Source organism: Salvia splendens, unplaced genomic scaffold (assembly GCF_004379255.2).
Source record: "Salvia splendens isolate huo1 unplaced genomic scaffold, SspV2 ctg595, whole genome shotgun sequence".
Classification (NCBI taxonomy): domain Eukaryota; kingdom Viridiplantae; phylum Streptophyta; class Magnoliopsida; order Lamiales; family Lamiaceae; genus Salvia; species Salvia splendens.
Window position 1 is genome coordinate 4036 of NW_024599256.1, and position 15605 is coordinate 19640.

General features: G+C 36.3%; 2 protein-coding genes across 3 annotated transcripts; both read left to right on the top strand.

Moving 5' to 3' along the window:
• Positions 1-277: 277 nt before the first annotated feature.
• Positions 278-5487, top strand: LOC121790711 (ABC transporter B family member 26, chloroplastic-like). The gene is given in 18 exon segments (XM_042188852.1): positions 278-382; positions 594-636; positions 892-936; positions 1032-1154; positions 1229-1332; positions 1664-1718; positions 1802-1872; positions 2222-2324; positions 2767-2887; positions 2890-2976; positions 3619-3692; positions 3832-3888; positions 4128-4202; positions 4285-4359; positions 4434-4715; positions 4785-4849; positions 4918-4978; positions 5056-5487. Coding segments are annotated over 18 exon segments (1551 nt in total). The 5' UTR covers positions 278-353; the 3' UTR covers positions 5137-5487.
• Positions 5488-7230: 1743 nt separating this feature from the next.
• Positions 7231-14276, top strand: LOC121790716 (C-type lectin domain-containing protein 180-like). 2 transcript variants are annotated; one of them, XM_042188854.1, is made up of 12 exons: positions 7231-7682; positions 8620-8668; positions 9173-9553; positions 9979-10352; positions 10429-10617; positions 10788-10979; positions 11471-11545; positions 11622-11688; positions 11850-12909; positions 12988-13044; positions 13414-13488; positions 13643-14276. In XM_042188854.1, the coding sequence occupies exons 1-12, from the start codon at positions 7338-7340 to the stop codon at positions 13704-13706; spliced, it is 2928 nt and encodes a 975-aa protein (XP_042044788.1). In that variant the 5' UTR covers positions 7231-7337; the 3' UTR covers positions 13707-14276. The 2 variants fall into 2 exon arrangements, with proteins under 2 accessions (XP_042044788.1, XP_042044790.1); XM_042188856.1 differs by having other exon boundaries at positions 9179-9553.
• The last annotated feature ends 1329 nt before the right edge of the window (positions 14277-15605 follow it).

Here is a 15605-nt window from a genome sequence, read left to right on the forward strand (position 1 = left end):
AGTTGCTTATGCAGTTGTTCTCTGTTGCTTGAGTGGAGATGGTATTAAAAGTTAAGAGTGGCAAGTTTCCCCTTTGCTTATTTGTGTAGTTGATATAAGAATATGCTATAATCGTTAAGGTTTTGAAATTTACTGTTTTCTATACGAATTGTATACGTGCCAAGTTACACCTGTTGTGTTCTTCCATTACCTTCAACATTGTGTCTAATTTGCAGAAGTTTTATCATTGCTGAATTCCGTTGTTTTGGCTCAGCTTTCAGAGATATCGATCCCCACATTATCTGACTGCGTCGATATTTTCTGCGCAAAGTAGCACCATTGCCCTGTTCCACCGAAATCTGCGCCTCTTAGTTATGCTGTGCATCACTGCAGCAATATGCAGGTTAAGATCTTTTACGGCCATAAGCTCCCTTCTTCATTAGATACTTGCTCTCACCTTGTTAAATGTCTTTTTTTCTTCATAGCATATAGGGCAATTGTATAAACTCCACAACAAAACATAATTATATATCTTCTGTAACAAAAGGTGCTGCACTCTTTTCTGGACTGATATCTACACTACTAATACCTCCGTTTCTGGCTTATGCTTGTAGTGGTGTGCGTGGTTGCATGTTCGGCATTGCTAATATGATCCTTGTGAGTTCCCTCAACTGTATTTTATCTTTCTACAACTTCTATTCTACAGGAAACTTTGTTGCTTTTTTTTATGAATGTTGTATTAATGTATTACTAAGCAAGAGGAAACTTTCCAAATTGTTGATGGAAACCAAATGTAAAGAATGGACATGCACCTCTTCTATTAATCCACTAAGATTTTTAGTTCCTCAATTTGTCAATGTCCTCGTTCTAATCTAGTTATATTGATTACATAGTATAATTTATGTTGTCCAGGTCAAACGAGTGAGGGAAAGACTATACTCAACTCTACTTCTGCAGGTCCATATTTAGCTTTAATAAATTCATTTACACAGCATTAAACCTAATTTGCATGTTGACATCATCATTTGATTTTTTGAATATATCCTTTGTAGGACATATCTTTTTTTGACTCTGAAACAGTTGGTGATTTGACAAGTAGGCTTGGTTCGGATTGCCAACAAGTATCACGTGTGATAGGAAATGACTTGAATCTGATACTGCGCAATGTTCTTCAGGTTTGTCTGTTTTACATAGAAACGCTTAGTACAGTTAGTCTTTAATCTGAGGATCTCATTACTACCCTCTGTAGGGTTCAGGTGCTTTGATCTACTTATTGGTTTTGTCGTTGCCACTTGGACTATGTGTATTGGGCATCTGCATCTCCCTCTCAACTATTATGCTGATATATGGCCAGTAAGTATCTTCTGCATTCTTTTATTATGTACATCTGATACTTTTATCTAAATTCTCTTGGGATATAGTTATATTTCTCGTCAACTTATAATAAATTTGCTCTGGTAACAAGTTCTACTGTTCTAGCCTTCAGCTATATTCTCCTAGATGCAGTAGTAAGTTATGGAATTTTCTTGATACTGGGATGGGTCTGAGATATGGCCGGATTTGTAGCTGGTTTCTTCAGATCATAGGATTTTTAACTCTTGACAAAGTTACTCTTTTATTTAGGAGTCCAGGTTTTCATATCTTTTACTTCCATATGATTTAAATTGTTCTCTTTCTTGTATAGGTACCAAAAGCAATCGGCCAAGTTAACTCAAGAGTTTACTGCTTCAGCCAATAATGTAAAACACAAATATTTCTTTTCTTGGTCCACAGCCATGCACTAAAGTTCTCATGGTATATGAATTTCTTTGGAATGATATAGGTTGCCCAAGAGACATTCTCTTTGATGAGAACTGTTCGGGTATATGGGACAGAGCAACAAGAACTTGGAAGGTAAATTTCTTTATTATAGATTTTCTTCATTCTCGAATTCATCTTTGTAATCCTATTTTTAACTAAGTCAAATTTTGTTGGGAGTCTTAATCAGTGTCATCATTTTCTGTCCAATGTCAAAAGTCACAATTGTAGTAAATGGGGTAAATTTAAAAGGGGGGTAAATAAAAAGGGTGTTTATGTGATTGTGAAAATGAAGATTGAAGGACTAATAACAGTTGGTAAATTAGTTATTCTGGATTCATTTTTTTTCTTTTGGTTATCTACACATTATGTAATGTAATGCAATGCAATAATATCTGCTTTGAAATTAATAAGTTCCCCAATCTTTCATTATCTTGGTGACTAGGTACGAAAGTTGGCTGGAGAAATTAGCTGGCATAAACTTGCGACAGAGTGCAGCTTACGGGTTCTGGAACTTCGGCTTCAACACTCTATACCATGCAACTCAGGTTTAGACAATTTCACAGATAATATAAATGTAATTTTCAGCATTTTGGCTCAGTGTTCAATCTCAATTAAAGTCTGAACGTTTCCTTTTCTATATTCATCATGAACTTCCATACATCTTTTTCCACCACTTCTTAGTTTATGTATCGTGTATCTCAAGTCCCTTTCTGACTTTGGGCCGACTCTTGAAAATATCTTTGATGAATGAAGTTTTATTGGTTTATCTTTTCTTAACTCCTTTTGAAGTTTCCATTTTATTGTTGTAGCTTGTGGGTTTCTCTCCTATAAGATATACGGTATATCTTTATGATTATAAAGTAATAAGGTTCTGATGTAGCATTTGAGTTAGTCAATTGTATTTGATATGAATATTATTTGGATCATCATAGTAGATATCATTTGGGCTAGTAAATTTGACGTAAGTTTTCCTGTGTCATGTTGCAGGTCATTGCTGTGGTGATAGGGGGAATGTCCATTCTGAGCGGTCAAATTACAGCGGAGCAACTGACAAAGTTCATTTTATACAGTGAATGGCTAATCTATTCCACATGGTGGGTCGGGGATAATTATCAAATTTGATGCAGTCTATTGGAGCAAGTGAAAAAGTTTTTCACCTGATAGATCTTTCACCCTGCGATCAGTTTACTGCAAAAGGCATGTACTTTCTCTTATCACATGAGTATTCAACTACCATATCCCCCACTCCATAAAAAATTTCCATTTAGTTTTAGAATTTTATTTTGGTTTTACTTTTTAGGCACTGTTTCGTTTGAATTGGCACTACACACTGACTGTGCAGAAGTGTAATGATAATGCAGAGCTCAACATTTAGTAGTTTGAATGAGGATCTAGGCATTTCTTAATCAATGAATAGTGTATCAGATGCATAGAGTGCATAGTTTCTTAATAGATGGTGACTTGAGGATTAAGTCCATCGATATATTTTTATCACGCCACACAAACTTATATTAATCTTATAAAATCAATGTTTGGACTTTGGTTGGCTTTGTGCTAATGTAATGCATAATACCTGGGATGTCTCAAAACAGAAAAATCAATGTTCTTGGAGGATTTGTGTTGCTTTCAGAAGTTGTTGGTGAGATTCTCAGTTTACACCCCTACTCGAAAACATGAACATTAGTGTCACCTGCTCCTAACTTTAGCCTTTAAGATAGAGAAAGATATCACCCGTAAGAACTCCTTTAGATGTCTCACAAACTACACATTCTCTATTGTTTTCATGTCAGATATCTAGGTCAATAGCATTTACTTGGATTTTTGCTCTAATATATACAGGCTTAAGGCTACAAAAGTTGATAGGACGGATTGAGTTTGTGGATGTGTCCTTCCACTATCCTTCCAGGCCTTCAGTAAGCTTCGCATCATTGACCTTATATTTTGTTATAAATTCTAAAATCCAAACTATGACATATAATGCTTTGCATAGCACGCCCCATTTGCCCCGAAAACTCTACATGCTGCTAATATCTTGTTATTCTTTTTCCACAGTTGTCTATACTGCAGAACTTCAACTTGACAGTTCATCCTGGGGAAGTAGTTGCCATTGTAAGTTTGTTTCTTATTGTTTCATTTGTGTTAAGGTGTGTGATGTACAGTAACTTTTTGGATGTATTTTTTCTCATTTTTAGCATGTTTAGTACAGTTCTATTTCAGTTTGTATCAAGCGACATCACAATGGCATTACCGAACTGTCATTTGGATTATTTTCTCAATCAATATCCGTCCTTTACATCAAAATAATGAATTTTGAGCCCGGATGCTGTATAATGCTTCAAAGTTTTCAGGTTGGCCTGAGTGGTAGTGGGAAGAGCACCGTAGTGAACCTTTTGCTCCGTCTATATGAACCGACAAATGGGGAGGTAAAACATTTTAGTCTTTCTCATCCATGTACTGTTTTTTATGTTATGCACGTTTCATCATCGTTCTTATTTCCAACTTCAGATATTGATTGATGGCCACCCGATGAAATCCCTGAATGTTAAGTGGTTAAGAGAAAGGGTCGGATATGTGGGACAGGTACAGCACCTTGTATTCTACTAAAAATTTAAAGCAAGCAGAATTATTTAGTTATATATATTGTAAATATATAGGAGCCCCGACTCTTCCGCATGGATGTAAGTTCAAATATAAAGTATGGATGCCCTCGAGCTGTTACTCAGCAGGATGTGGAATTGGCTGCCAAGCAGGCTTTTGCTCATGATTTTATACTAGCCCTGCCGAATGGCTACCAAACCCTAGTTGATGATGATTTGCTCAGCGGAGGACAGAAGCAGCGTATTGCGATTGCTAGGGCCATCCTTAGAGATCCGAGCATTCTGATTATGGATGAAGCTACAAGTGCTCTAGATGCAGAAAGTGAACACAATGTTAAGGTAGACAAACTTAGACATACATATGCATAATCCACAATCTTGCTTTGCTGATTTTGGCATTGCCAACAGGGTGTTCTTCGCACTGCAAAAACCGAGATGCAAAATAAGAGGACAGTTTTTGTGATCGCACACAGGTGAGTTTGCACACCTTTGCAAGTGGATTTCCTGCAGTTTCCCCTATTCTGATGAACCTTTTTTGCAGATTATCGACAATCCAAAACGCAGGCAGGATAATTGTAATGGATAGTGGTAAAATTGTTGAGGTACGATGTTTTAACGCTATTTGAGACAGGCCATTCTTTGCAGTTAGTCTGAGTACTTCTGTTCTTCGAATATTCAGATGGGCGACCACACGGATCTCCTAATGAAAGATGGTTTGTACGCACGATTGATAAGAAGACAGGCAGATGCAGTTGCCTGAACTTGTAGAGCAGATACTCCTATAGATCTTATACGAGAACAGAGTAGGACGACAAAACTCGAGCACATACAACCATACCTGCCGTTGCTGGCTGGCTGAAGAGGAAATATTGATCACATCTGGCAGCGCCATTGGCTAACTGAAGAGGAAACCTTGACCACCTCAGATCTTTATAAATGGGGTTTGAGATACAAAGAAAGTGTATTCTTTTTTGCTCGACCTCCTTCCATTGATATGAAAGGAAATTATGATGTTTTTCATCTATTCATATTTGGCCTCTGTTTCCATCAGAGGGGGTTGACTGGTTGATCATTTCAAGATTTTAAACAATATTGAATTTGTCGTGTTTCATCGGTAATTTTTTATTTGAGGGTGAAGAGTTTTTGAGTAGTAATTAGAAATTACATACTCTCTCACGTCCATGAAAAATAGGACACATTGTGAATGACACATGTTTTAAGGTGGAATTATTAAAGTAAGAGAGAAAGGAAAAAAGTACTACCATGTTTGATTGTCGGGACTCTATCTGGAAAAGTAATCTGATTCCTTAAATTTTAAATTTCTGTTTTTGTTTTGGTTTTTTAATCAAATTGGGAAAGTAATCAGAATCCGAGAACAGAGAAAATTAGTACAACTTTCCAGGATTCTAAATCCTAACTTTTCTTAGGTATTTTTTCCAGTTTTAGGATTCTTACATATTTAATGCAATATAATATAGTTATTATTATTATTTATTATTATTATTATTATTATTATTAATTACAATGTTTTCAAAATAATTTAAAATTATAAATCATACTCATTCAGTATAATAAATAACTATGATTAAAATTATCATAATTATAACTATATTATTATAATTTTTATATATAATTGTTATTACTATTATAATTAATAATTTATTAAACAATTAAAATATGATTATATAATATAAATCATATAATAATAATAATAATAAATAATTATTATTTTATAAATTAATAATTAATCAATAAAGTTGTAGGGAACTTTTGAATTATAAAATTTATTCAATTATAATATTTTTAAATATAATAATAATAATATTTATTATGATTATTATATATTATGATAAATAATCCATATTTAAACTATACATCGTAATAATAAATATAATAATATAATTATTATTATTTATAATTAATAATTTATTAAAAATTTTATATTATTATTCTTTTTTTAAATAAAAGAATAATTAGTATATTTTTAGTTTGATATTTAAATCAAATATAAAATTTAAAATTTGATATTTCCAAAGACACGAAAGTAAAGCTATTAGGAATCATATTCCTGGGATTCATTTTCCTAGAAATCATTTTTCTTGCCAACTTTACTTTCTCGTCAACCAAACATGACCTAAGAGAGAAGTAGTGTTAGTGGAATGTGAAGTCCATATTATTAGTAAGAGAAAAGGGAAAAAAAGTAAGAGAGAAGTAGTGTTAGTGGAATGTGGGGTCCATATTATTAGCAAGAGAGAAGGAAAAAAATAAGAGAGAAATTGTTGAAAACTTTTCTTTTTTAAATGTGCTTTATTTTTCGTTGACAACAAAAAATGACAAATATGCTCTATTTTTCATGGACAGAGAAAATATTCTGTAGTACTATAGAATAGATGATGTAAACACATGTAAGAGTGTCCACAATGGTTAAGACCAAGGTCAAGGCCAAGCCACAAAAAAACTTGTCCACCCTAATAGTGGACAAGTCCAAGCCACAAATCTAATTATTTTTTCAATTCTTGGTATATTTTAATTCAATGAAAATAAAAATTATCAGACTATAATAATTAGAAAAAAATATAAATTAATTAAATTTTTTTGACAATTACAAGTAAATATATTTATTGAAAATTCGAATTTTAATTATTTTCATATTTCTCTCTCTACACTTCATCTTCTCCAAAATTTGTTCCAATAAAATTAGCACAAAAATTGAAAAAATAAAAAAAATTCAAACTTGGGCAACCTGCCCGGGAGCCAATAAAAATGAAATGAAATTATACTGCAATAAAAAAATTGACCATTCCCTCAAAAGCAAATAAATGAAATTAGAAAATTGTCGTAATACTGTTTCCCTCATTTTCTGCCAAATTGGGGTCGACTATTCTGTGAATCGAAGTGACAAATCCAGTTACAAAGATAAAACCCTTAAAACCCAAATCATACTCGCGTCAAAAATTGGACATGGACTACCAGCAGCCCCACGGCTACATGAGGCATCCTCCGCCACCCCCTCCGCCACCGCCCGCGGCGGATCCGTTCCAAAGACCACCACTCCCTCCGCCCCAATCCAATCATCCGTGGCCCTATCCCCCTACCCAATTTCAATACCATCCCCAAACACAACACTCCCCTTCCCCTCCTCCTCCACAGTGGCCGCCGCCGCCGCCTCAGTCGTCTGACCATCCTCAATACGCTCAGCATCCTTATCAGACGCATCAGCCTCCGCATTACCATGCCCACCCTCACTACCCGCCTCCGCCCCCGCTTCCGCCTAGACCGCCTCACGGTTCTCAGTCCTACCCTCAGGTATCTTTCGTATTCGATTTGATTTTGGAACAAATGATTTGACTATTTTTTCTATAGAAGTGTCTAGCGTGTTGTCTCCGGATTTGTTTAATGATTGAACTAGGTTTTACAGTGCGTTTGAATTCCATGAATTGGCTTTGAGGATACTGAATAGTTGTGCTAGCAGCTTTGCTTTAGCCTTTATGTACTTTCCATATGATTTTTTGTTACAATTGAACGGGTCTCGTATGGAGATGAGAGTATTATGTCTTTGTTATTTTATTTGTTTACCTTTGTCCACTAAAATCGTTTCTGCTTTCATTTTTATCGTATAGTGGCTAAATGCAAAATTTTTTGGAAGCATATGAAAGGAGCCTCATAGCCACAGTTCTGAAATTATAAGGATGTACGATGACTCTGATTCATCTTAGAAAATTGCTTATTGGTTGAGATCATGTAATTTCAATCCTATAACTGATGCTACGTCTGCTAATAAACCGATTATTTTTCTGAGTTGTAAAGAACATAAATGAGAACATCCATGAACTTGGTTGCTTTTTAATGGTAATGAAATGATGAGATAGTGGTGATATCAAATATTCTAATAATCCATTTGGAGGTCATTGTAATGTAAAATTTTGATTATATGAAAGGATTTTGTTCAGTGGTTAGTTAGTGCAATTATGTTGTGTTAAAGTTGTACGAACAGAAAAGACTACCATCTCAGCTGTTTAATATTTTGTATTAATGCGCTGAAATTAACTGCTGTAACCTTTAATGGGACATTTCCAATTTTTTAAAATATTTATAGAGTGATAAAGTGCCCATTGTCACTTTTGTTTACAGCAGGTGATTTCCTGCTCACCCTTTTCATTTTCTAGCTTATTTATGATTTATCTTGATGAACATTCTCGGGCCAAATATGTGATTTTTAACGTATGCGTGGTTATTATTGTAGGACTGGGGAAGTGGCGGTTGGAGTCATCATCAAAATTGGCAATACCCAAGTTAGTCCAGGAGAAGCTATTTTTTGCTTGGAATTTTTAGTTCATTTATGCTTTACTCTAAGATCTATAAGTGTTTCTTTTTGATCTTGCACGAAACTTTCTTCAAAGCAAATTTGTACAATTGCAGTTGCAGGGTTCTTTCTGAATTATTATATGACCTAACTATAAAGCTGAAACTCGATCACGACCAATAAAACACATGAATACCTAGTTAATATTCTGATTTCAAATATGGCTAAAGTGGAGCATAATTCTAAGAACTTATGTTAGTTTTGTACGATTGGAATCAGCTAATGTTTACCACTCACTTTTGAATCTACTCTTCTGGAAAACTCATTCTCAAGCTTTTATATCTTAGATGCAATCCAATTCAAATGTTGGGGAAAATATCAATTTTATTACACAATTTTTTTCCCGTTCACCTCTTATCTTGAGTTCTGGTCAGCTGAAATGTTTGATTAGCATCTTTCTTTGTGAGTCTGCTAATTTAAATCGCATCTAAAGCTGCAGCTAATAACAACGAAGAAGACTGGGCAGCTAGAGCTAAGGCATGGGCTGCTGCTAAATCTGCCTCTGACAATCAACACACTCCATCACATTTTGGACCAGGTGGAAGACCAGAAGAGCAAAATCATTTCCATGAGAAATATCCTCAACAATTTCTTGATGGGCATGTGCCGGTAGCTCCAGCATCAAACTATCATCAATTCCCAGTTGCAATGGGGTCGTCAAACAGGACAGGTGTTGATGTACATGCTCCATTTCCTGCTAGAGATGGAGGCACAGCTGGAGATTCAGTTCCACCTTTCCCTCCACAAGAAAAATCACCTATAAGTCCACTAGTCCATCAGCAGGAGGTACCTTCTAGTTATTCTTCTGTTGCAGGTAAAAACTTAATTAGTATATCAGTACTGCTGTGAATCTGTGCTAAGCTATTGATTCTCCTTGCTTTATACATTTCGAACAAGCATGTGAAGTATACCATTGCACTTTCAAATCTTAGACATGTACGAGGTAGTGGAAAGCAACAACTAAACAGCTTAAGTTGGGAAGGGTTTGCTACTCCTAAACAGTGATAATAGCCATTCATTAGGAAAGACGTTTTAGTCCTACTTGAATGCTTAGGTAAAGAAATGAAATTGCTAGTAGTATTATCCACTATCAAGTGGATAAAACACTAGGACAGCAACAGAACTATCAGGGTAATGGCTTTATAAATCTCAAATTGAAATCAGACATTTACTGTAGTCAAATTGTTCTCGAAGGTACAAGGTCTATTAAACGTTCCTGACTTGTTTTCTTTATCGCAGGTAATGTGGAGGCTGGAGATAGATACGAAAAGCTCAATAGCTCTTCATCTACTCCAGTTGCCTCTTTTCCGCCTCATCATTTTCATCATATGCCGCCCACAACTGGCAGATGGATGGAGGAACCTCATCATGTACTTAATAGCCAGCCAACTGAGTCTGTAACTGACATGAGCGATCAACCACTGAATTTTGCACCGCATTACAATCGTGATCCTGAGACACATGTCCAACCCAACTATGCTCACTCTTCCAGCGTTTCTGTTAGAGGTGGGGATCCTACTGTGGCTATGTCTTCAAACTATGCATGGCCTCCCCATACTGCACCTGGGGCTGCTTATCCTCCGCCACCTCCGGCAATGCCATTAGGGTCACAGGTTTTACATTGAGCCTGCATATTCTTGTAAATTCTTATCCTCACTACACTTATTAATGTCATTTAGCTTCTTTCAGGTTGATCATCCAATAGCTATGCCTTCTGCAGTATCTGGACATACTGCCCCAGTATTTCCTCCTGGTCCTGGTTTCCAGCCTATTGTTCCAATGGTAGGTAGTGGTGTTTTTGGGGTTGGTGCAGGAGTAACACCTCATCCCACAACATTTTCAGGAGATGCTTTTGGTTCAGCTGACCGTCCTAAAAAGGTGAGTATCACTACACGCGTTAGGAAATATAACCTTCTATGAAATTAGATTAGATAGTCATAACAAATTGTTAAATAACAATATAATTTTTCTCATTCCTGATTAACATGTTGTCAGCTTGAGTTTAACAACTAGTCCAGTCACTTAGAGACATTTGTTTTGTATTGTAGGCATCCGTACCTAACTGGCTTAGGGAAGAAATCATTAAGAACAAGGCTGTTATCACAAGTTCAAGTTCTGCCCTTAATTTCCCCAAGGAGGATTCACAATCCATGGATGACGATGATAACGATAAGCCTTCTAGGAAGGAAGATCAATCAGACAACAAAAGCAACGATTCATCAACAGAAGATGAAGATGAGGTATCCCCTCTCTACATGTTGACTCAGAGTTCTCTGGTTGATGGATGGCCATATATTCCATTATATCTATGTTCTACCTCTTCTTTCAGTTTTAAATTGCACTTTACACTGGTGTCTGTATATCAATGAAAATTTGTTTTAAAGTCTTTGCTATGTCCAGACGCTTACCCTTCCACTTTGCTATGTCCCAGTCACTACTAATCCCACTATGTGATTTTTAAGTTTTTAATAGCTTGAGTATCAATATATTACTCCCTCCGTGCCGTTCAAAGCGAAGCATTTTTCAGCAAGGGATTTTATGCAGTGTTGTTTAGTGTGTTAGGTCAAGAGAAAATAAAATAGGAGACAGAAGTAGAGAGAGTGGTGTTTCCATTTTTAGAAATGTGTCACTTGGAGTGGGACAAAGGGAGTATTATTCATTGTACCTGGTCTAGGTATCAAAAAGCATAATATGAGTTCCAGATTGATGTAATACTTCTTCCTCTTTGTAGGATGAGGTTGAAGTTGCTAGAACTGCAGCTATTAACCAGGAGATAAAGCGTGTTCTCACTGATGTTCTTCTGAAGGTTCCAGATGGTCCATTACTATTAAAGTTCATTTTGGCTTAGAAGAAGCATGTTTTGACCATATGCTATATGGCAGGTTACTGACGATCTGTTTGATGAAATAGCTACCAAAGTTCTGAAAGAAGATGGTCCCTCAGTTGAAGGTGGCTGACTATAAGTGGACAGTCTTTCCATATTAAATTAATTCCATATGCCATGTTTTTTTACATTATTTTCAATAGGATAGTTTTAGAAAAATAACTCTATGCTTTTTCATATTTTCTATTGCATGACAACGTTTCTTATGTCCTTTTCATTTGTGTAGTTAATCGAGATGGTGACTTGTCAAACCACCACTTCTTGCCTTCTGCTCCATCAGTTTCAACACCCAAGGCCTCCGCCAAGATTCTGATCCCAACCAAGGCCAAGGGAAGCGACACTGAGGATGGTAGTGAAAGATCTACCTCTGGTACTGCTGGAGATATACTGGGGCTAGGTAATTATGCCTCGGATGAGGAAGATGAGATACAGAATCCAGGAAAGCCAAATTTAAAGGATGGCTCCATGCAACAGAGCAAGCTTTTGGACGCTAATCCTGTCATTGAGAACAGTGGTTACCAGGAACAAAGAAATGTTCCAGCTAGTGCTGCTGAAATTCTGCCAAATGATAATATGGCTGCTAAAGAATATGCATCAGCTAATAGTCTGCATTCCTGTAAGAGATTGTCTGGCACTGTAGAAAGTGAGTACCAGCATGGTTATGATACTTCTAACTCGAACAACTATTTGACTGAAAAGGCCGTTGAGAGAGATGAAAGACCAGATGGGAATTTTGAAGCCCAAAGGTGGATGAACAATGATTCCCGGACCCAAAATACCCGGAGTGGATCTGATAAAAATGATGAGCTTGAAAACAAAAGAAGCTCAATGAAGAAAGAGCAAAAAAATTCAGAAAGTTCTAAGGGTAGACTGGATAAGAAGGGAGATGAAGAACATAGAAGACATGAAGAAAGGCGAGCAAGAGCTGGTAGGAATGACCATCATGATAATTTCAAAGATAAAGTGAAGGAGAAAGGTAAGACTGATGAAAAAGCAATTAGCAATGAACCAAGAAAGCGACCATCTTCTTCCGATAACAAGGAAGGGACAATTGAGGCACACAAAGATAAAAGAAGTAGTAGTAAAAAGGATGATGATGGGAAAAGGAAAGAGAGAACAGGGGATGAGAGAAAAGAACGATCTAGACATAAAAGTGGTACTGAACCCAGTAGACATAAACGACGCCAGTCATCTTCAGTTGGTGCCAGGGATAGAGGGACCAAGGATAACTCCTTGGATAGTCGTGCAAATGAGTCGAGTGACGAATCTTCGGATGATTCTAGAAGGTGTTTTTTCTGAGAGATCTTGTTAATAATCTCCACATACTTTGTTGTGATGTATATATAATATAATTTGGTGGCCAGGAAATCACATCACTTGAGAAGACATAAATCTCCATTGCCCACCAGGACAAGAAAAAGGTACCTCTACCCCAAAAGTTTCCTCTAACCAGTCTTCATGTACATTATACCATTTATATTTCCTGATTTTTATGTTGGGATATATTTTAATCCTTTCAGGGTACATACTTTTATTTTCCTTAAATTTTTATTGGCCTGTCTCCGTCCCTCATTATAACCTCTTCTCAGCATATTGACTTGATTTTATTTCTGACAAATTGTTAACATCTCTTGCTGCTGTTACAATCTCTAGCCTAAAAAGAGATTTTGGTTATGTGAAGGCATGAGCTTTGTTTAGATCTATGACTGGAGTCTGTCTTGAGAAAGAAATTAGATAAGTAAATCATATGTTCTATTCTCACTGGCTTAGTATGTAATGTTTCCTTCTAGACAAGTTTCGCGGTCACCCCATAGCAAGCATTCTAAGCGCAGGAATTCTCCCTACTCTTCTATTGAGAGTACCAGGTACCACTCTAATCCGTTTTAGTTGTATTCTGTAATTATTTATGAGACTTGTCCTTCCAACGACTCAGCAGTCTGCAGATCAGGTGAAAAGTGTTGTTTGCAGCAGTGACATTTACTCTTGCATTGGTATGAACATAATGATTTGCAATTTCAGGGGCAAAAGATCACCATCACCGTCGCCATCAAGATCCAGATCCCCTGTGCACCGTCGACGATAGTAGGATTGAGACTGGGTGAAGCCTGACTTATTTCCATGCCATGCTGCCGCCATGAATGATGACATGAAGTCACACACAGGAACAACGTGGAGAAGCAAAGATATCAGCTCACAACCTTTGATTGGGTGGGAACTGATTACTATGTCAGAAGACGTCAAGATACGTCCCAGGGGTTGCTATGTGGCGATGGCGGATTGATGCTGTAAAGCCACCATTCAGCATTTTCTGGACATAAACGCATGTTTCAAATGGTGTTATGGTACAATTGCCTGTTGTCTAGTATCAATTTCTATTATAATTGGATTACATGCTGGTCTTGATTTTGTTAGTTGATGTCCATAAACTCAGCTACACAGCTTCCAAGTCCATGTTCATGGTTTTGTTGCAGGTTCAACCTTTTTAAGCTCTAGTATTAGCTGCTGCCTTATTCCCCTTCTCATGTAATCAAACTTCTCATATATTCTTCACTTTGTATGTAGAAGAATTTCACCAGTTCTGTTTAATCTCGACTGCACAATACCTTTTCGACACATTCTTACATCGGTTTTCTCTACAAAAATTGACTTCAAACTTGTCTACTCTAGCAATATAATTTCTTATGCTCACTTATATAAAGCGTGGATTCAATTAGCCAATTCTTCATGCGTCACATGATGTACTGATCCTTAACTCAATTTCTGTTGGTCAATTTTTTGTTTACTGTCAAAATTCCTGAACGTTACAATATGAGTACACAGTGGAGCAATGCGAAAAAGTTTCTTGAATCTTGGAAAGGAAGTAAGTATATAACAATTGAAATACTAAATTTATAGTATTTCTCTAAATTGTAACCTAACGAAACCTGAATCCTAAGAGCTCTGTTAAGTGCAGATGTAGTTTAGACAACTTGCAAGTTGCACTATAATGATGACTGATCCATACACATATCTGAATGTCATATTATGTCTTGGGAGCGTAATCCTAAATCCTAAACGTTCCGGCACTTAAAACATATCCTTATCTTACTTGGATTGATCCCTTTCTTTTTTGTATTTTGACCTTCTTTCCTTTTCCGCATCTTACTCTCTTTGATCTACCAATTTGTTCTGTATTTATTGTTGGCCTTGAGACAAAAGATCTCGATTCTCTTTGGCAAATTTCTTCGTCAATCATCAGATCCCTTACTCTATCAAAAGTTAGTTTTGACTCTTTGGCGCTTACTCCTGCCATTGCACAGACCCAACTGTCTGGAAGAGATGATAGTAAAATCAGGGCACGAATCTCGTCATCGAATTTGACATCAACCATGTTCAGTTGCACATTAATCATGTTGAACTCGTTCAGGCAGTGTTGAATGGGTGTTCTCTCTAACATTCTCAAATTAAACAATCGCCTTATCAGATGTACCTTATTTGTTGTAAATAGTTTCAGATACATCTCTTCCAAGGTCTTCATGACCTCCTTCGTTGATCTTGATGTAATAGTGTGATACGCCACATCCCTGGACAATGACAAACGAATCGCGCTCATCGCTTTTCTATCCAGCAACTCTCACTCTTCTTGTTCCATCTTTTCAGGTTTAGATTTTAGGGGTTGATACAAATCTTTGTCGTATAGGTAATCCTCAATTTGCATCTTCCAAAAGATAAAATCAGACCCATCGAACTTCTTTACATCGCTCTTCTCGTTAATTCTCATCTTGATTTCTCTCCCTCGAGCCATACTCATCAAGCTAGAAATTCAATAGTATAATTTTTGGATACTGATTTCAATAGTATATATAAAAGCAGTATAAAGAACCCTAATCCTAATCAAAATAGGAAACATATCCTAAGGAAATACGGAGTAGTATATTTTAAGGAAACAAATCATATTTAGAGTAGGAAACATATATTATGTCTAAAATACAGATAATCATAA

Coding starts and splice junctions, on each gene's coding strand:
- LOC121790716 (XM_042188854.1), top strand. CDS start 7,338: ATGGACTACCAGCAGCCCCACGGCTACATGAGGCATCCTCCGCCACCC. Junction 10,353..10,428: donor CAATGCCATTAGGGTCACAG/GTTTTACATTGA, acceptor AGCTTCTTTCAG/GTTGATCATCCAATAGCTAT. Junction 11,689..11,849: donor AGATGGTCCCTCAGTTGAAG/GTGGCTGACTAT, acceptor TCATTTGTGTAG/TTAATCGAGATGGTGACTTG.